Source organism: Bos javanicus, chromosome 4 (assembly GCF_032452875.1).
Source record: "Bos javanicus breed banteng chromosome 4, ARS-OSU_banteng_1.0, whole genome shotgun sequence".
Lineage (NCBI taxonomy): Eukaryota > Metazoa > Chordata > Mammalia > Artiodactyla > Bovidae > Bos > Bos javanicus.
Genome location: NC_083871.1, coordinates 64653208 through 64675640, shown reverse-complemented (window position 1 = coordinate 64675640; position 22433 = coordinate 64653208). Strand labels below are relative to the sequence as shown.

The 22433-nt window shown below is 40.7% G+C and overlaps 1 protein-coding gene across 5 annotated transcripts in view; it reads left to right on the top strand.

Moving 5' to 3' along the window:
* The first annotated feature begins 1391 nt into the window (after positions 1-1391).
* The window catches only part of AVL9 (AVL9 cell migration associated), a 63731-nt gene continuing 42689 nt past the window's right edge, over positions 1392-22433 (top strand). For 2 of the 5 annotated variants that reach the window (XM_061414186.1, XM_061414188.1), the window contains exons 1-2: positions 1395-1745; positions 21290-21410. In XM_061414186.1, the coding sequence (XP_061270170.1) occupies positions 1656-1745; positions 21290-21410 (211 nt within the window). In that variant the 5' untranslated portion in view covers positions 1395-1655. Of the gene's footprint in view, positions 1746-21289; positions 21411-22433 lie in introns of all 5 variants that reach the window. The other 3 variants (XM_061414185.1, XM_061414187.1, XM_061414184.1) reach the window with 3 other exon arrangements.

Sequence of the window (22433 nt, the reverse complement as noted above, 5' to 3'; positions counted from 1 at the left end):
ATGGAAGTTAAAGTCACTCAGTCCTGTCCAACTCTTTGGAGACCTCACCAACGTTAATAGTCTTCAAGGCTCCTCTATCCATGGAATTCTCCAGACAAGAATATTGGAGGGGGTAGCCATTCCCTTCTACAGTGTATGGTCCCTATCCAGGGACTGAACCCAGGTCTTCTGCATTGCAGGCAGATTCTTTACCATCTGAGCTGCCATTATACAGTTTTTCCCAGCCATACTTAGATTAGAATGCAGGTCCTTAAATTTTAAGGCCAGAGTGGAAAACATCAACTATTAAGATTGTCTAAACTAAGAGATGGGCAACTTGTAATGATAAACTTCACAACTAGTTATTGCAATGATTGTGAATGCTATTTGAAGCAGGCACTTACCCTCAAACTGCCCTGGACAAGATTTGTTAAATCTGCTAGTATTTCCACTATTCACTTTAAATTGACATAAAATGAGATTCGGTTTCTTTTTTAATTCAACTAGTACAATCAGTAAGGAAATAAAAACCTCTGATGATAACTGACTCCATGTATTTTGTGCTGATCAGAGTACTAAACCCAGAAAGATAGAATGAAAAAAAAAAAAATTTTTTTTTAATAGCAGGACTAAATTGGCCTTTCCTGGTGGCTCAGACAGTTAAGAATCTGCCTACAATGCAGGAGACCTGGGTTCAATCCCTGGGTCGAGAAGATCACCGGGAGAAGGGAACGGCTACCCACTCCAGTATTGCCTGGATAATTTCATGGACAGAGGAGCCTGGCCGGCTACAGTCTATGGTGTCGCAAAGAGTCTGACACGACTGAGCAACCAACGCTTTCACAACAAAGTAAAAAATAAAATATCAGGACTAGAATAATCATTTTTACAGGTCTCCCCGTAAATTTACTTTATTTTCAAGGATATTCTGCATGAGGCCTTAAAACGCTTCCAAACTCCTATACATAATATTTAAATAAGGAAAAAACACAGAACGAAGCAAAAGAGAAACTCCGGGTAAGCAAGTAACTTAAAGGCTGAATACACAGATGTAGAGCTGCACCGATATGTCTCCATGTTATCAAAATTTAAGGATAAAGGCTCCAGGCCAGAGAGGCGAAGGGAAGGAGGTGGAAGAATTGGATACACAGAAAATGAAGGGGGAAAAAGGTAGGAAAAAACTGACGGAAGAGATGGGTAGGGCCGGAGATGTTAAGGAGGAAAAAGCAAGGACAGAGGAGGAAGGGGGAGAAGGTAGCACAGAGCGGGGGGTGAACTGGGGACAGGTGTGCCCAGAGGCCCCACCAGGCCCCGCCCTCAGCCCCGCCCACCTAGCGCCCCCGCCCCGCTCCCCAGGCCCCGCCCCGCCATCAGGCCCAGCCCTCTCAGGTCCCTCCCGGTCCTTCCCAGTCCCGCCTCGCCCGCGGCGGCCCCGGCATCAGGTGACAGCCCGGAAACAGCGGAAGCGGATGAGGGAAGCGCGGCCGCGGCCCGGGGGGGCGGTGCAGAGCTGCAGGATCCTCGGCCTCTTCCCGGCCCCCTTCGCGGCTCTCATGCGGCTCCCTCGCTGACACCTGAAATCCACCTCTCGCCGTCCTCCTGGGGATCGCGGGGTCGCCGAGCTTGCCGCCCTCGGCGGCTGAAGTCATCGTTGTGCGGGCCCGCGGCGGTCGTCCATGGAGATCAGGCGGGGCGGCGATGGCCCCCCACGGGGGCCCGTCCTGCACATCGTAGTGGTCGGCTTTCATCACAAGAAGGGCTGCCAGGTGAGGAAGGGGCCTGTGCCCGCCCCTGGCCGTTCTGGCGTTCGCGCGCCGCCGACACCCACGCCGTTCCGCTCGGCTCAGACCACCTTCCAGTGCCCTCGGCCCTCCGCCCCTGAACTTGACTCCTCTCTCCTGATCCTCGCACTCACCTTACCTGAAGCCCCCCCCCCCCCGCACGCTCCCTGTTTTCCCCTCCCCCTGAAAATTGTATTTTGAGCAGCGGAGGAGCTATGTGTCGGTATGTTGGGGTTGGTAGATATTTAGGTTCTTCTGTGGAGTCAGAGGAAGGAATCGATGGTCGGCCCACTCTCTTCCTCATCCATCTCGGTCTCCGTTGACTTTCTGGTTGTCTGCTTTTAGTGGGATTCCCTTAGGAAAAAAAAATCAGCACTTGGGCTGCGTTTTCAAGGTAATGAGCTCTGGGCTTCCGCACGAGTACCTTAGGATGGTCGAAGCACATGCGGCACCGTGGGAAAATCAACTTCCTTTGTTTATCTGTGAAAGCCCTGGAACCCCTGTTGGGCTGATGTACTGACTCCGCCCCCCTTCCCATTCGGCCTTCGAGTTCCTTTTTAGTCTCGTCCAGATCTTCCCTTTTGATGAGAGATAGACTCTCCAGTTCAGTTGCAGTGAGGGGAAGTGTTATTTACTGAGCAAAGAAACGTGCAAATATTAAGTCATTTTTAAGCTTCTTCACTGAAATGGTGAACGGGAACAATAGGACATCTGCAATCTATGTATCGAAGGCAGGGGAACAAAGGTAGAGGATTATTTAATGAGCGCAGAACTGGAAGGCAATGATGTCATAATGTGCTAGTGAACAGTAAATTGAAATGCTTAAAGTAATAAAAATGCTGATTGCTACCGCTAGGTAATGTAGCATTTCAAAGAAAATGTAATATTTTAAAAGACTGATTGGCAAAATTTCAGTTCATGAGAGGATAATGACAGAAAAATGATGGAATGAAAGTAGTTGTGTATGTATGTGTTTTAAAGACAGCTTCACTTAAAAATATATTCCTCATCCTTCAAGTAAAAATGACATAGTTACCAAGGAGGAAGTGACATTGTTCAGGGTAGTATTAGAAAATTCCAAGCAACAGCAGTGGAATATATATGGTTTTTAAATGTGGCCTTATATTTGGAGGTAAGAAAATAAATATTTGAGATAATTGTACTATGGCATGTAAGTAGTGCCTTTATGCTCAGTCGTGTCTGACTCTTTTCAACCCCATGGATTGTAGCCCCACCAGGCTTCTCTGTCCATGGGATTCTCTAGGCAAGAATAACTGGAGTGGGTTGCCATTTCCTACCCAAGGGATCTTCCCGAGCCAGGGGTAGAATCCACGTTTCCTGCATGGCAGGTGAGTTCTTTACCACTGGGCTACCTAGGAAGCCTGTAAACAGTGTTCATCATCCTTAGACTTTTAATATTTTAAAACTTCATCTAGTTGTATGACAACTAACATCAAAGAGATGAAGTTTTATAGTATTAAAAATCTAAGGCTGATGAACACCGCTTACCTCAGATATGGGTGAAGAAACTGAAACTTGGAGGAAGTAACTGATCTTGCCAAGGTTATGCTGGAGTCAGGCTTAGAATTGCCTTGGCACCACGTGTGTTCATTCAGCTGAGCCACATGGCATGTAGGAGTCTCTATGAAAAAGTAAGGAGTGGGTCCCGTTCACAACCAAACGAAATTTTTAATGACAAAAAAGAAGAAAATATTCGTAGGAAATAGAATAAAATCTTTTAATCATTTTTGTCATCTAAAGTCAAGATTATTATGTGTTCTCTCTGTTTTATTGGTAGAAGTAATATAATTTATGTTTCCAGTAAGGAAGAATGATTTATTGTATGAAAAATATATACTAATTAGGGATTGCTGCTGCTGCTAAGTCACTTCAGTCGTGTCCGACTCTGTGGGACCCCATAGAGGGCAGCCCACCAGGCTCCCCTGTCCCTGGGATTCTCCAGGCAAGAACACTGGAGTGGGTTGCCATTTCCTTCTCCAATGCATGAAAGTGAAAAGTGAAAGTGAAGTCGCTCAGTCGTGTCTGACTCTTTGCGACCCCATGGACTGCAGCCTACCAGGCTCCTCTGTCCATGGGATTCTCCAGGCAAGAGTACTGGAGTGGGTTGCCATTGCCTTCTCCAATTAGGGATTAAAGAGCACTAAACAACAGATTTTAAAATGAAGCAGAACTCTGAGGTGAAGCAGCAACCTGGATGCCATGATCTTTCTCAGGATTTATATGGCTTTTGCTTTCAGCCCTGAGACTGATTGTTTTGTGTGTTTTGGGTTTTTTTGGCCATGCTGCTTGGCTTGCAGGATCTTAGTTCTCCAACCGGGGATGGAACCTAGGCCCCAGCAGTGAAAGCACCAAGTCCTAACCACTAGGCCACCAGGGGATTCCCTAAAATGAGAATTTATAGCCAAGGAGCAAAGTGGGGGCCAATGGCTGGAAACTTACTACATCAAGGGTCAGAGGGGTTTCTAGCTAAAGCCACCTAATGGGATACTTGATAAAATTAGGCAAGGCAGAGGTGAACCCGGAAGCCCAAAGTCAGAGCCTCATTGAGAAGAGAGTTCAGAGGAGCCTGACTAGTTTGGTTAAGACGAGCGTCATTGTCAGCACTGACATTGAAGCCCAGATGTCCCTAGTCTTTATAACTGCAACTCTTTTAGTAGCACTTTTAGGTTGTAGGCTTTTAGTAGAAAGGAAAAATACATGCCTTGTATATTACAAAAATATTTTGTAATCTGCATGATGCCTCATGGAGACCAAAGCAATGATTTTTTTAATACATACACTTACTGAGTGTTTTCTCACCTGGGGTGCTGATAGAATTAAAGAGAATGCAGAAGGTTCTACCACAATGCAGTGAAAGATGCATTGTTATTGTCTTATTGCTGACTGAAAACAGTTTTTTTAAAAGTATACTTAAATAGAATGGCAGAAATCGAAGAGCTAAGAACCTGGTTCTGCAAATCAAACACGAATTTGTTATAATTTGTTAAAGTCAAAATGCAGTGAGCAGAAAGGTGATTTTTAGATTGAACTAGTGCATATTCTATAGTTTTTACTTATAATTTTAATAGAACTATTACTATTTCTCACAAAAATTTTAACTCACTAATAATCGATTTTTTTTCTATTGCTCCTCAAATTGAAATTGGGTGGAGAAATGACACTATGATTTCTAGACTCTAAAGAGAGTTAAAATTGTGTGAGTTAATAATCTGAAAAACTTCTAAAATCCTCTGTGGTGGTAGTCAGGTGGTGCCTAGGGACTGCTAAATAGCCACTCCACTCAGACAGCAGAGCAAATGAATGAAAAGGCTCTCACACTGAGTTGGTTGATAAAACTGACAGGTCAATGCAGTCAAAAATAATTAAACTTTTGCTGGAGACATAATTTGTATAAATTAATGGAAGTTCATCCAGCTGGAATAGGATGTTCAGTTGATGTGTAATAGTATAGAAAAAGATGGGAAAATAGTTTGTTCAACTACATTTCTAATTTTTGGTTGCCCTACTTTCCTCCCTTTTTTGCCTTAGTTTTTATAAAATATCAAGAAAGTGTACTAAAAATCCAATATAAGTCATACTGGATTTTCCAGGTGTCTCAGTGGTAAAGAATCTGCCTGCCAATGCAGGAGACATAAGAGATGAGGGTTCAATCCCTGGGTTGGTAGGAAATGACAGCCCACTCCAGTATTCTTGCCTGGGAAATTCCATAAACAAAGGAGCCTGATGGGCTACAGCCATGGGGTCACAAAGAGTCAGACATGACTGAACACATAGGCAAAACATACGTCGTATTAGTTCTTAAATGATGTTCTTCACTTTTGCAAATGATTCTAGAAGACCTACAACTCTGCTTTCTTAAAAAAATTTTTATTGGAGTATAGTTGATTTATAATATGTTAGTTTCTGATGTACAGCAAGTGAATCAGTTACACATAAATCCCACTATTTTTTTAGATTCTTTCCCATATAGATCATTAGAGAGTGTTGAGCAGAGTTCCCTGTGCTATAAATAGGTCCTTATTATCTATTTTTATATAGTAGTATATATATGTCAGTCCCAGTCTCCCAGTTTAACCTTCCTCCCTTTCCCCCTACTAACCATAAGTTTGTTTTCTACATCCGTAACTCTATTTCTATTTTGTAAATAAATTCATTTGTACCATTTTTTTAGATTCCACACACAAGCGATATCATATGATATCTATCTTTCTCAGTCTGAGTTACTTCACTCAGTATGACAATCTCTAGGTCCAGCCATGTTGCTGCAAATGGCATTATTTAGTTCTTTTTTATGGTTGAATAATATTCCGTTATATATGCACCACATCTTTATCTTTTCCTTTGTCAACGGACATTCAGGTTGCTTCCATCTCCTGGCTACTGAAAATAGTGCTACAGTGAACATTGGGGTGCATGTATCCAACTCTGCTTTCTTAATCTGTCAAAAATCCAAATATGTTTGATGTTCTGTTACTCCTTGGAAGAAAAGTTATGACCAACCTAGATAGCATATTCAAAAGCAGAGACATTACTTTGCCAACAAAGGTCCATCTAGTCAAGGCTATGGTTTTTCCAGTGGTCATGTATGGATGTGAGAGTTGGACTGTGAAGAAAGCTGAGCGCTGAAGAATTGATGCTTTTGAACTGTGGTGTTGGAGAAGACTCTTGACAGTCCCTTGGACTGCAAGGAGATCCAACCAGTCCATTCTGAAGGAGATCAGCCCTGGGATTTCTTTGGAAGGAATGATGCTAAAGCTGAAACTCCAGTACTTTAGCCACCTCATGTGAAGAGTTGACTCATTGGAAAAGACTCTGATGCTGGGAGGGATTGGGGGCAGGAGGAGAAGGGGACGACAGAGGATGAGATGGCTGGATGGCATCACTGACTCGATGGACGTGAGTCTGAGTGAACCCCAGGAGTTGGTGATGGACAGGGAGGCCTGGTGTGCTGCGATTCATGGGGTCACAAAGAGTCGGACACGACTGAGCAACTGAACTGAACTGAAAGTTAAATGCATCAGGTGTTTCAGACTTTTTAATTACATAAGGTTTCCCTCAGGATGAATTAATCAGGTACCTTCTTGTGTAAAGGATTAAAAGTACATGGCTCATTGAACTGTGGCTGGCTTCGGATTGTTTTAGGCGGTTTGAGGGTGCTTTGTTAGACTGCTTTTCCAAGTACTGAAAATGCTGCAGGTCATGTTGAGCACCAGTTCATTCAATGCACTGAGATCATTCATAGAAAAAATTTCCGTACTTGGTTGTAATTTATAATATTTAGATTCAAGTGAGCCGAAGTTAAACTTTCATTTAAAAAAGTAACTCCGTGTAACACTGTGCTGGGTTGAACATGGTGACTTTATCTAGAGGAATGTACTAAATCTTTGTAGACTCTTCTGCTATATTCTGCTGTAAAGGTGCTCTATAATGCTGTGATAAAGAAGTCAGGTCCGTTCACATGGGCCAGAGGAAAAGCCATTTGTGTTGAAGGTCCTCAAACTAGGCATGTAGATGTTCATTCCTTCATCTTGTTTCTGACATTTTTCCACCTTTGAGACCTTCAGATGTATTTTAAATGAAAAATGCCTCTTAAATTAGAATGAACATCTATTAACGTTATCATTTGATTATTTTCTCACTTTTATTTGGTTAATTCATGGGGATGGATTCTTCTATAGGCACACATTCGTTTCTAGTGGTCTTTCTCACTTATTGATATACTTAACATTTAGGACATTTTAGGTGAGCTACGGTACTACCATGACATTTCAAATGGTTTTGATATTTATTTATTTATTCATTTATTTATTCAATAATTCAATAAATATTCAAATATTTATTCATTCTGACTCTTCCCCTGAAATTGTTTAAAATTTAGCACTTAGTAAAGAACTCTTCTTCCTTAAAAAGCCACCTGCAGTTAGACTCATTAACATGAGGTAATTTATAGACTTCTCTGTAGTAGTTTGCTTAGATTGTGTGTCCCAGAGTTTTGCTTGTTCTTTATTTGCTTTGTGGAAGTAAATATATAAACTGAATTTGTCAGATTCACCATAATTTTGGCAAAATAACGTAATCAATGTATAGCAAATAAATCTTCTGGTTATTTCTTTGAGTGGAACTTTTTTAAGCACTCAAATTAGTAGGGAATAGTTATTTTCCAAAAATGATGTCATAGAAAGTTGGAATTAGGGACTTCCCTGGCAGTCCAGTGTTCAGACTCTGTGCACCTAGTGCGGAGGGCACAGGTTCAATCCCTGGACCTGGAACTAGGATCCCGCATGGCACAGCCAAAAAAAAAAAAAAATCCAAACCAAAAACAGTTGGAATCATTGCTTTAATTTTGGCCACTATTCTGGTAGAGTTCATGGTTTTATATACATAGCTAGCAGTTTTAGTTCTTGAAGAAACTGGTTTTACCAGCCTGTACTTCTCTAAAAGGTAGAATCGTGAAAGAACTAGAACTCACGTTTGCACTAGTTACAGCAGTGAATAAAGCAACTAGATACAGTGAAGAGAACAGTGTATTTTCCTGTTGGACTGAGTGGCAGGATGTAGCATTGTAAATTCAGGGGTGGGTTGAGGAGATCTGGAGGGACATTTGGTTTACGTTAGGGTTATAATGTCAAGTTCTGACCCACTTCAGGTTTTGGGGACAGAAGGCTGGCTGACAAATACACAGTTTAGGCACCTGCTGTTGATGGGATCCTGTGGTGACAATGATGAAATATTGGGGAGATCTTATTTATAATTCTTGTTGTAATTAAATAGGTCTTTGGGACAGTAAAAACAAATTTTGTGAGAATTAGAGGTTAGGGAAGAATAAAATCTAAAGTTTGGGGGGGGTTTTTTGTTCTTGTTTTAGCTATGCAGAAAAACTCCTGAAATGAGATTGCGTTTTCTGGCCTCCATAGCATTTTTATATGTGGGTGGAGGTTTCCACCTGATTTTAGCCATGCTTTTTCTGTGCTGAAATGATGAAACTTTCTCACTTTGCAGGGCTGCAACATTAACACGTAGTAGCAGTGGAATAGGTTTTTTTTTTAGGCCTTGGCATCACAGCTAAGCAGGATAGCGGGGCAGGGGGTCAACCTTCAAGAAATCAGGAAGATTCTTTTGTCTTAAGATTCTCCGCAGATGGCTAGACAGTGCCTAAGAGCGTAAGAATATATAAATTTCTTTCTTTACCTTAAGTCTTTGATCCCCAGTAACCCATAAGTTACCTAAGTAATATCATGGGTAGTCTTCTCCTTGTTATCGGTATGATTGCAGATCCTTTGCTGAGCACAGATTTTGCTAGATATGGGGAAATTGCAGGGATGGGCACTATAAGAGGAAGATGAAGACCTATCTACTGAATAATTTTTAAAAAGACTGGTCCTATTATATTCTTTGGTTAAGACACCATCAGATTAAAAACTCAAGTTTTCTCCTAGGATATTTTTAGAGGCTGTTATTTAAGTTGATTTTTTGGACAGGTTTTAAAATAGTATTTCAGCTGTTTTAAGAAATGACATTTCTTTTCAGAAGTAATATGTGTTCACTGTGGTAGAAAAGTGAGAACACAGAGACAAAAGAAGACTGGCACTTAAAATCCTTTATCCTAGAGAAGTCTGCCTCGATAAATATTCCTCCATTTCTCCATTTTTAATTAATATACATAGCTTTTTCCAGAAATGTATTAAACTATAAACAAGTTTTTTGACCTGCCTTTTTAATGTAACTTTATACCATTAATATCTTCCATTTTGAGAAGTATTGAATTTTAGCATCTTAAAATAGCTAAGTATTTTATTGAAATCTTTATTTAACTGGTCTCCTTTTTAGACACTTAGGTGGCATTCCAGTGTTTTGCTGTTTTAAATAGTGCAGCAAAGAACATCATTGTGACATTGCACCATTTTTCTTTTCTTTTTTTTTTTAATGGAAAGCTTGTTAAAATAAACTTTGAAGCAGAATATCCTGGACACAATTTAAATTACTCTGGATGATTCTGTCTTCATCACAAATGTCACCCATTGTACTATGGCATTCTGGGTTTATTTTAACATAGGGTGATTCGCACATGCCTCTGACTCAGCGGGGCTTTTGATAACCAGTCAGAGAGAGGGAGATGATGGAGCAGTTAGCAGTTACTTTTCAGTGTCGACCAGAAACAACGCTGTAGTTTTCAGCTTACCCTCCCTTCTTTCTCATGTGTTGCTTCTTTTCTTGTGTGGACTGGAAGGGCATATCTACTAAATGTGTATGAAATACAATGACAGTCATGAATTTTGAAAGAAGACCTAAAGAATTCTCTTTATCTAGGGGTTCATGATAGCTAGTTAAGCTGATAGATGCTTTTCTCACTTGTTCCTGGTCGGCAGTGTTCTAGGTAATTAAATCGTCAGAAGTCCAAGTTCAGGGTAAACTGTTTGGGTGTTCAGTTAGATTTGAAAACAGCCCTCTGCACTTGTATTTTCTTAATCCAACTTGTTGTCACAAGGTTTGCTACCTATGTATTAAGGGAATCACTGCAGAGTTGTTAATGAAACCTGTTCCTGCTCCCATAGCCTTCACAGGTGATATTAGTAATTTGTTAGGTTGTATTTGGTGGGTATGGTGCACACCCAGAAATTGAAATCTTTTTTGTCGTGTAGAAGTTCAGTATTGAAATGTTCAAAATAAATTTATGTGTAACAGATTGCTAAGACAGAGTTTATTAAAATAGATTTAATCATTTATTAAGAAGTTTTCTAATTTTTTTCCTGTAAGAAAATAATTTTTTGTCATCTTAGTATATATTCGCAATAGCCTAGAGATTAATGTTCCATTTATATCATCTTATCCAGAAGATCAGTCTTCGACATTGCACCAGATATTTTTTTAATAATTTCTCTTCCTGTCTTCCCATTGTTATTGTTTAGTCGCTAAATCGTGTCCGACTCTTTGCGACCCCGTAGACTGTAGCCTGCCAGGCTCCTCTGTCCAGGAGATTTCCCAGGCAAGAGTATGGGAGTGGCTTGCCATTTCCTTCTCTAGGGGCTTTGTATATGGAATTCTTTATATCCCTTTGTAATTTCAGCTCTGCCAACTTTGTTAGAGAATAGTGAGGAAGAGTGCCAGTTCTTTTCTAGCACTGAATCTTCCAGAAATTTGCAAAGGAAAGTATAACTTAGAGAAGACCTACTTTCTATGTCCAGCATTTCATTTAAAGTGAAAAATTCTGACAGAGCCTTGGTGCCTATAATGTTTTGACTGTCACAAAAACAAATCCCTAAGATGCTTACAAAGGAAGCAGAGAAGTGGAGCAGCTGGTTCAGAATCTCATGAAGTCCTCTCCTTCCCTCAGTAAGCCTTGTATCCTTATCAGTGGAGTCCACGGATGTGTTTAGTTGATGTGCTGTTTGGCACTGTGGCTTCTATGGGTCTCTGACAGTGGAGTGGATGTTGCATTGTTAGATAGCAAACAAGGGTATTTTTGAAGTACTCAAAGTTCACATTAGGACACTATGTTATTGTTTTGGTTTTGTAGTTTTTCACTGGTGTTTTTCCAACCTTTTACTTCTGAAGACAAAGTAAATGGACTCTGACTGAAGTGAAATTACTCACTTGTGTCCGACTCTTTGCAATCCCATGGACTGTAGTCTGCCAGGCTTCTCTGTCCATGGGATTTTCTAGGCAAGAGTACTGGAGTGGGTTGCCATTTCCTTCTCCAGGGGATCTTCCTGACCCAGGGATCGAACCCAGGTCTCTTGCATTGCAGGCAGACTCTTTACCCTCTGAGCCACCAGGGAAGGGGACCCCAATTTGACTTGAAAACTATGGGAAAGGATGGTAACTTTTATTATTCCTGGAGAGTAAACATATGTCACTATTTTTTACATAGTTCATTTAGCATTTTGAAAAATTGTCTTTTTATTCCTTGTGGTTAGAAAATTATTATTCAGCTTTTGGGCTTCCCTGGTGGCTCAGTAGTAAAAGAATCTGCCTGCCAATGCAGGAGATGTGGGTTTGATCTCTGGGTGGGGAAGATCCCCTGGAGAAGGAAATGGCAACCTACTCCAGTATTCTTGCCTGGGAAATCCCATGGACAAAAGAACCTGGCTACAGTCCATGGGGTTGCAAAAGAGTTGGATATAACTTAGTAACTTGTTCAATCAATCAGTGGTGTCCGACTCTGCAGCTCCATGGGCTGCAGCACGCCAGGCTTCCCTATCCTTCACCATCTCCCAAAGTTTGCTCAAACTCATGTCCATTGAGTCAGTGATGCCATCCAATCATCTCGTCCTCTGTCATCCCCTTCTCCTCTTGCCTTCAGTCTTTCCCAGCATCAGGGTCTTTTCTAATGAGTCAGCTCCTCACATCAGGTGACCAAAGTAAGGAGCTTCAGCATTAGTCCTGCCAACGAATATTCAGGGTTGATTTTCTTTGGGATTGACTGGTTTGATCTCCTTGGAGTCCAAGGGACTCTCAAGAATCTTCTCCAGAATCACAGTTCAAAGACATGAGTTCTTCAGCGCTCAGCCTTTCTTATTGTCCATCTCTCTCATCCGTGCATAACTACTTGAAAACCACAGCTTTGACTATACGGACCTTTGTCAGCAAAGTAATTTCTCTGCTTTTTAATATGCTGTCTAGGTTTTTCATAGCTTTTCTTCCAAGGAGCAAGCGTCTTTTAATTTCATGGCTGCAGTCACTGTCTGCAGTGATTTTGGAGCCCCCCAAAATAAAGTGTGTCACTGTTTCCATTGTTTCCTTGTGTATTTGCCATGAAGTGATGGGACTGGATGCATGATCTTAGTTTTTTGAATGTTGAGTTTTAAGCCAGCTTTTTCACTCTCCTCTTTCACCTTCATCAAGAGGCTCTTTAATTCTTCTTTGCTTTCTGCTGTTAGCGTGGTGTCATCTACATATCTGCTACTGCTGCTGCTAAGGCATGTCAGTCGTGTCCAACTCTGTGCAACCCCATAGACGGCAGCCCACCAGGCCCCCCTATCCCTGGGATTCTCCAGGCAAGAACACTGGAGTGGGTTGCCATTTCTTTCTCCAATGCATGAAAGTGAAAAGTGAAAGTGAAGTCGCTCAGTCGTGTCCGACTCTTAGCGACCCCATGGACTGCAGCCCACCAGGCTCCTCCGTCCATGGGATTTTCCAGGCAAGAGTATTGGAGTGGGGTGCCAGTGCCTTCTCTACTACACATCTGAAGTTATTGTTATTCTTGGCAATCTTGATTCCAGCTTGTGCTTCATCCGGCCTGACATTTCACATTATGTACTCTGCATATAAGTTAAATAAGCAGGGTAATAATATAGCCTTGATGTACTCCTTTCCCAATTTTGAACCAGTGCGTTATTCCATGTCCAGTTCTGACTTTAGCGACTAAACAACAATTCAGTTTTCACTTGTTAACAATCATCCTTTGTCTTCTTTTTCCCTCCTCTTATCTTCTTTTAAGTTATTTAAGTGTGAAAATTTTATTGCTAATTGAGATCAAAATAGATTTTGCCATATGAGTGTTTGTTGACATAAAAAGATATTTGAAATATGTGTGATTTAATATTTAGTGTTATCCTTTCAGTTCAGTTCAGTTCAGTCGCTCAGTCATGTCCGACTCTTTGCAACCCCATGAATCGAAGCATGCCAGGCCTCCCTGTCCATCACCAACTCCCGGAGTTTACCCAAACTCATATCCATCGAGTCAGTGATGCCATCCAGCCATCTCATCCTCTGTCGTCCGCTTCTCCTGCCCCCAATCCCTCCCAGCATCAGAGTCTTTTCCAATGAGTCAACTCTTCACATGAGATGGCCAAAGTATTGGAGTTTCAGCTTTAGCATCAGTCCTTCCAATGTTATCCTTTAGGGGATATATATTAATATCATATTATATATTAATATTTACTAATTTAATATTTTTAGGGGAGCAATTGATACATTTGTTACACACTGTCTGTGCTAATACCTTACCAGATACCATGTTTGATCCCCATATTTAACTTAGATTTTGGGCTGTGAACTTTCACTATATAATAGTTCTCTTACTGGATGATAATCATTCTAAATATTTCTTAGTCTCTGGAGATATACTTTGTTTTTTGTCAGTGATTTTTCACATATACTCAGGGCTGCCATATACAGTGTGCAGACCCTGTACAGCATGGCTGCAGGGGAGAGCCCTTCCAGTAGACTGCCATTGTTGGTGGGTCCCCCTAGACTATACAGTGAGACTGCCTATATACCTGCCTTTACTTTCTGCTTAGTTTTATTGGCTTTATTGTTTAAATTGTGTTTTGATTCAACAGAGTATTATGTAAGAGTCTCAGGTAACCTCCAAGAGAATTCCTCTTAAGCCTTTGTGCCGTGAATTGTATGTCTGTGGATTATTTTGGATATATTGAATGGGAGCATACAGAGTATTCAGTCAGCACTCAAAACATGTAGAATTTACACCTTAAGATTTAGAAATCCCATTAAGTGCAAATAACAGATTCACTGTTGTTTTGTTTTTCCCCACACATCAACTGGGTATCTAACAATTTAGTCCTATTCTACACTAGCTACCCAGAGTTAGCCTCATACTCCACAGGTTTAAGGGCTCAGCCCCACAAGATGCCCTTACTTTAGACACCAGTCCCAGGTCCCCAGGCTACCTGCATTTCTGTCCAACTTGGCTACAAATTCAGGGGTTCCTGTGTTCCCCATTTAGATTCTGAGATTTCCTAGAGCAACTCACAAAACTCAGGAAAACACTGCTTACTTTTACTGATTTATTTAAAGATACCTCTCTGGAATAGCCCAATGGGAGAGATGCATAGGATAAAGTATGTGAGCTGAAGCATGGAACTTGCAAGTCCTCTCTGGGAACAGCATCCTCCCAGCACCTCAATGTCTTCATCAGCTGAGAAGCTTCCTGAACCTGATTGTTTGGGGATTTTATGGAGGTTTCATTACATAGGCATGATGGATTAAATCAGTAGACATTGGTGATTGAACTCAATCTCCACTCCCTCTCCCCTCCCTGAGATTGAGAGGTGGAGCTGACAGTTCCTAGCTTTGAATCAAGGCTTTCTCATTCTGGTGACCAGGCCCGGTTCCAGAGTCATTTAACCCCACCTAGAGTCCACCTCCTTAGCTTGTTGTTGTTCAGTTGCTCAGCCGTATCTGACTCTTTGCAACCCCGTGAACTGCAGTACGCCAGGCCACCCTGTCCCTCATCAGCTCCTGGAACTTGTTCAAACTAACGTGCATTGGGTCGGTGATGCCAGTCCAATCATCTTGTTCTCTTTGCTCCCCTTCTCCTCCAGCCTTCAGACACTGGCGTGGTTGCAAGCATCTTCTTTTGAATAACAAAAGATGTTCCTATCACTTGGAAAATTCCAAAGGGTTGTAGGAGCTTAGGGTTAGGACCAGGGACATAGGTCAAATATATATATATTTTTATTACATTACACTTAACTGTCCTGTATAGCTAATAATAATGTTTAAAAAAAAGCTATAAAAATATTCAACAGTAGAGAGTTGACTAAATAATGAAACAAAACTATATTGAAATTATTGTTTATGTGTAGACACAAAGGAGTTTGTGTGGAAGTGTTATAAACTTGATTAGCAAGTTTAGCCATCTCCAAATGCAAGGATTTGTTGGTGGCAGGTAAACCAGTAGAATTCTAGAAAGTTGCCAACACAATATAGGCAATGTTCAATTTGTAAAAAGTTGTATCACCAAAGTTGGCTGTTTGAAATTCTGAATACATATTCCCAAAGAAGTGTTGTTAAAAATATTCTGGGTGCAAATCAGTCTAAAGCTGCTTTAATTTACTCATGGAATTCTTAGAGCATACATAGTATCTACACTTAAAACAGTTTGATGAGTTGACTATATTTTATATTCCAACTAGAGTCACTCAAAGCAGATTTTCCTTCAGTAGAATCAGGAGAATATATTGAACATAACATAGCCTCAGGTATTAATTAGACTCTGGCCATTGGTAACTTGTTAACTAAATCATCAGAAAAATAGATCTTTTCACCTCCCTTTGCTTCCAAAATGATAGGATGTAAATAAGATTTCCTTCAGAAATTTGGAACTCCTTGTGGTTATCTTTTGCTTTTTTTAAATGCTAAAAGCAGTCATTTAAAAATAAACACCAGTTTACCTAAAAGTAAACGATAATATTTTCAACTTACCGTCAAGTGGTTTAGAAAATGTATCCGTATACACGTGCAACACAAATAAAGCACATGTGGACAAAAATTAGCAGTTTGTGAATACAGATGAAAGTTATAAGATTGTTCGAATTTTCTATAACTTGGAAATTTTAAAAAACGATGAAAAGAAAAAAGCAGGAATATTCCTTTATCTCCAACTCTATTTACCTCTCCAGAGATAAAACATCTTTATATTAAAGATGTTTTTCAAGGATGTTTTTTAATTCATTTACAAAGATGTGCTATGTAACTATTTGCATAAATGGGATTACAGTAGAAGTAGGATTATACTATATTTACTGATACCCTGCTTCCTCATTAAATTTAATAGTTGCATTAATTTTCTATTGCTGTTACCACAAGCCACACACTTAAAACAGTGCAAATTTATTAAGAGTTCTGGAGGTCAGAAATCTGAAATGGGTTTCAGTAAGGCTAAAATCAAGGTGTTGGCAGCTCTGCGTTGCTTCAGGATAATCTGAGGGAGAATTAGTTTTCTTGCATCTTCCAGCTTCTAGAGATCACCTGCACTCCTTCGCTCAAGGGACTTCTGAAGGCTCAAGTGCCTTCTTCCATCTTCAAAGCATCTTGAAGCAAATCATCATCACTGTCTCTGACTCTGTCTCTTCTGCCTCTCATAAGGAGCCTTGTGATTACATTGGGACCGCCTGGATAATCCCCATCTGGAGATAATCCTGTCTGCAACATCCCTTTTGCATAGTAAAGTAAGGACAGATTCTGAGAATTAGGAGATGGACATGTCTGGAGGGCTTTTATTTTACCTACTTTACAGTATATCACACCTGTCTTGCTTTATCTATATATATAAATCTACCATTCTTTTTAACAGCTGCAGAGAACTGATGTAAAATCTACTTGACCAATCCTCTGATGAATATTTAGTTTTCCAATTTTTACGCTACAGTAAGTCATATTACTGTGAACATTTTTGTACTGCCCCATGTGAATATCTGTGTGTATTCATGGAATAAATTCCTAAAATAGAAGTTGCTGCTGCTGCTGCTGCTAAGTCACTTCAGTCGTGTCCGACTCTGCAACCCCATAGACGGAAGCCCACCAGGCTCCCCCGTCCCTGGGATTCTCTAGGCAAGAACACTGGAGTGGGTTGCCATTTCCTTCTCCAGTGCATGAAAGTGAAAAGTGAAAGTGAAGTCGCTCAGTCGCGTCCGACTCTTTGAGAGCCCATGGACTGCAGCCCACCAGGCTCCTCCGTCCATGGGATTTTCCAGGCAAGAGTACTGGAGTGGGGTGCCATTGCCTTCTCCAAAATAGAACTTAAGTCAGAGTAAATGTATTATTGATTTGATAATTCTGCCAAATAGCCACCAAAACTGCTGTACCAATTTATAGTTACACAGCCAAACCCCATTCTCTTGTCAACACAAAGTGTGAATAAATTTTTTCATGTTTTTCAATAATGAGTAAAAATTTTGAAATTACTTTCATATGTTTAAATAAGAGATTGAGCACTGTTGTACTACTTTCTTTTGGAATTTTCACGATTAAACTTGTCGAATGAAAAAAAAAAAAAGGCGCAACATAAGAGTTGTGAGTTAAATTTTATTTGGGGGCAAAATGAGGAGTATAGCCCTGGATTCAGCCTCTAGGAAACGTCTGAGGAACTGCTCTGAAGAGGTAGCTGGGGAGGTCAGTATATATATCAATACTGTGTGATTTTGGAGAAGAGGGGATACATGGAGTTAAGCACACATTTGGCAAAGGGTTACTGCTAGTCACAAGGAGCAGATATCCTTGTCAATGATTTTAGTGCTTTTCTAGATATAATTTAGAATTATATCTAAATTTTAAGATTTTAGATGTAAGAATTTAGGCTCATAAATATTCTGAAAATAATCTGACAGCCTGCTCTGCCAGTTCTTCTGAGAGCACAGAGTTCCGCATTCCTAATCTCTGCCCTAAATTCCGTGCAGAGTATGTTGAAAGTCCGTGACTGCAGGGGTTAGTGACCTAATCCTTGTATAGACAGGTTTCAAGTGATAGTTTTTAGTTGGCAAAAACTTTTTGGATCATAAAGAGCAACATACTTCTTGATATACTTGTGATCATTTGAATCCATGATGCTTATATTTATTTAAAAGCATGTTTATTCCATACTAAATGTTTTTTAAGTAAATACTATACATTAAAATTAGTGGTTTTCAAATGAAATTATTTTGTAATATTACCAAGTCTTCTTATGTTAAGTGTTATATATTGGACTTTAGTGTTTACATAAAATACAATAATTTATTTCCTTGGTGTTTTGTGTGGGGGGGGTTTGTTGTTTTTCCTGTTAAACCAAGGATTCTGAGTTGGTAATTTTTTTTCTTTTTTAACTTTGTAACTACCTGATTCATAGCTTCAGCTTTGAGCTTACATCCTTCTCTTTATGGCACATTTTGCCTCCCCTTACACTTTCAAGACAGAGAAGGCAATGGTACCCCACTCCAGTACTCTTGCCTGGAAAATCCCATGGACGGAGGAGCCTGGAAGGCTGCAGTTCATGAGGTTGCTGAGGGTCGGACACGACTGGGCAACTTCACTTTCACTTTTTACTTTCATGCATTGGAGAAGGAAATGGCAACCCACTCCAGTGTTCTTGCCTGGAGAATCCCAGGGACGGGGGAGCCTGGTGGGCTGCCGTCTATGGGGTTGCATAGAGTCAGACACAACTGAAGCAACTTAGCTGCAGCAGCACACTTTGAAGAATTGCCAGTATAAAACTTGAGATTATTTATGCCTCCAGTTAACTGATATTAAATACCTGATCTTGGAGAGAAAGTTTGACTCCATAAACCAAACCTTTGAAAAATGCTTTCAAACTGAAATGTTGATTGCTTTTGGAGGTGGGGGGCAGGGAAATTTAAACATTTCAGTATGGCACTAGATTACCTGTCAAAAATAATCATTTCTAAAGCCCTTTTATAATCAGTCTCATATGACTAGTGGCACCTTGATTACCTTAAATGTAGGGAAATCAGCCATCATGTCCTTCCACATTAAAGGTGAGATCTAAAAGTGATTCTCATCCCTATGTTGTTCCAACTTTAGTGTATTTATTACTGATGCAATGCAAATCCCTTTTAAGTATACTTTAAAAGAAAATTAAATGTAAGTCAGTGTGATACAATCCAGGTCTTCAGTATTGAATTTTGTCAGCTCTCATTGAGACAACCAAAAGACAAAGAAGGAGAGGGAAAAATGCTGGTAAACCTGGGGAATGCCAGAAACTGCGGGCTTATGCTAAAAACTTTGTTATTTCTATAAGACACAGTATTAGAGAGACTTCATTGATCATTTCTCAATCTGGGGGCAAAAAATAACCTAAAGTGGTAGTTAATGCCCACTCACCCCCGCTAACAGCCCATTGAAACCATAAGCTCCAGTATTGGGACCAAGGGAGTCAACTGATGGGAAGCAAAGCTAGATCTTGACTCAACTTCTCAGGCTCCTTTGTTGGCTCTCTCCTACTCAGTTCAGGAGGATATTGGTTTTTCTCAGGGCTCCCTGTCTTCAGTTACTATCTATTTGGTTCATTTCAGTTCAGCTCAGTCGCTCAGTCATGTCCGACTCTTTGCGACCCCATGAATCGCAGCCCACCAGGCCTCCCTGTCCATCACCAACTCCCGGAGTTCACTCAAACTCATGTCCATCGAGTCAGTGATGCCATCCGGCCATCTTATCCTCTGTCGTTCCCTTCTCCTCCTGCCCCCAATCCCTCCCGGCCTCCGAGTCTTTTCCAATGAGTCAACTCTTCGCATGAGGTGGCCAAAGTACTGGAGTTTCAGCTTTAGCATCAGTCCTTCCAATGAACACCCAGGACTGATTTCCTTTAGAATGGACTGGTTGGATCTCCTTGCAGTCCAAGGGACTCTCAAGAGTCTTCTCCAACACCACTTCATTCAGATGCTTATATCTTTCCTTTTCTCCTTTGCTTTTTGCTTCTCTCCTTTTCACAGCTATTTGTAAGGCCTCCCCAGGCAGCCATTTTGCTTTTTTGCATTTCTTTTCCATGGGGATGGTCTTGATCCCTGTCTCCTGTACAATGTCATGAACCTCCATCCATAGTTCATTAGGCACTCTATCAGATCTAGTCCCTTAAATCTATTTCTCACTTCCACTGTATAATCATAAGGGATTTGATTTAGGTCATACCTGAATGGTCTACTGGTTTTCCGTACTTTCTTCAATTTAAATCTGAATTTGGCAATAAGGAGTTCATGATCTGAGCCACAGTCAGCTCCCAGTCTTGTTTTTGCTGACCGTATAGAGCTTCTCCATCTTTGGCTGCAAAGAATATAATCAGTCCGATTTCAGTGTTGACCATCTGGTGATGTCCACGTGTAGAGTCTTCTCTTGTGTTGTTGGAAGAAGGTGTTTGCTATGACCAGTGCGTTCTCTTGGCAAAACTCTGTTAGCCTTTGCCCTGCTTCATTCCGTATTCCAAGGCCAAATTTGCCTGTTACTCCAGGTGTTTCTTGACTTCCTACTTTTGCATTCCAGTCCCCTATAATGAAAAGGACATCTTTTTTGGGTGTTAGTTCTAAAAGGTCTTGTAGGTCTTCATAGAACCGTTCAACTTCAGCTTCTTCAGCGTTCCTGGTTGGGGCATAGACTTGGATTACTGTGATATTGAATGGTTTGCCTTGGAAACGAACAGAGATCATTCTGTCGTTTTTGAGATTGCCTCCAAGTACTGCATTTCAGACTCTTTTGTTGACCGTGATGGCTACCCCATTTCTTCTAAGGGATTCCTGCCCACAGTAGTAGATATAATGGTCATCTGAGTTAAATTCACCCATTTCAGTCCATTTTAGTTCGCTGATTCCTAGAATATCGACGTTCACTCTTGCCATCTCCTGTTTGACCACTTCCAATTTGCCTTGATTCTTGAACCTAATATTCCAGGTTCCTATGCAATATTGCTCTTTACAGCATCGGACCTTGCTTCCATCACCAGTCATATCCACAACTGGGTATTGATCTATTTGGCAACAACTCCCAAACATCTCCAATTCAGTCACCACCACCACCTACACCCTACCCTTAAACACATCAAAATTAAACTCCTTTAAATCAACAAAGGGGAAAGGCTTACTTTTTTTTTTCTTCTTCTCCTTTTCCTCCTTTTTTCTTTTTCTTCTTCTACACCCATAGGTTTATTGATATTGTCAAATGGCGTCAACAAGCATGGCTTATCCTTACTTCTGTCATTGAGAGTTTGAAAGCATTTTTGCCTGTTGAGGTATAACTTTCCCTTTGATCTTCGCCCTGTTGGCTAACATTCCTTACCATTTTAGGTCGAGTTCTCTTACCCACCCCTGATCCCAGGAGATGGACATGATAGTCACACCTTACCTGAAGAGTGGAAGTATTTGCCCTTCCTTGCCCTACCAGACGGCGCACACAACTACCAAGAAGGTATGTAGACAGACAGTGGAGCAATCAGTAGATGCCTTTTTTGTTTTTTTCACATTTGCTCAGACATCTTAGAGTCTGAGTACTTTGGTAAGGAAAGACATTTGGCCTAGTGATTGTTCATAAAATATTTAAATGCTTGTTTGAAGATGACCAGTTAGTTATTTATACTAGAGGATCTGCAGGGGAGTGCCAGGCTTATATTGGCAATGGTTGGTGAACATTGGCCACTCTTTTGCCAAGAGCTCTGGCCAAGGTAAGTGATTAGCCATATTAGGACATCTGCTATTGGTAGCACTTTCAGTATTTAAACCTCAGACTCCTCTCAGAGGCAAACTCAGGAAGGTTACCTGCACCGGCTGCAGGCTGACTGAAGCTCTAGCTACAGGTTGACTAGCTTCATCTCCCAGTGCCCACCTGAAAACACCTGGGGTTGTTTCTCCTCCTGAAGCATTGCCGTCACAGTCTGCTTAAAAGTTTTCATGCATGAGGAGCGTGTTAACACCCTCAAAGAAAGCAGCGCTGTGAAGTTAGTACGGAATCGCCTATCACCCTATACATGAGTGCTTTGAATGGCTTAATGAAGAAATATGCTTTATCATGGTTTTATAGGCTCTTCCAAGACACCAGATTAAACTTGGTTTGGTTGCTTGTTTTTCTAAAATTTATTACTTTTTGTATGAAATGAGGCAAATCCTACTATGCAGTTTAACATAAAATTTAAATGCTGTATTTTTAACCTCACAAACCTTTTTAACTTTTTATTTTGTATCCGGGAATAGCCAATTCACAAATCTTTTTGTAAAAATATTTTTAGTATGAGAGCTTTTAAACATACAGAAAAGTTGGAAGAATAGTAAATATTTGACGGATTTTCTTTATATATGTCTACGGTTTTGCCTATATTATACTTCCCTGGTGGCTCAGATGGTAAAGAATTGGCCTGCAATGCTGGAGACCCAGGTTCGATCCCTGAGTCAGGAAGATACCCTGGAGAAGGGAATGGCTGCCCACTCCAGTATTCTT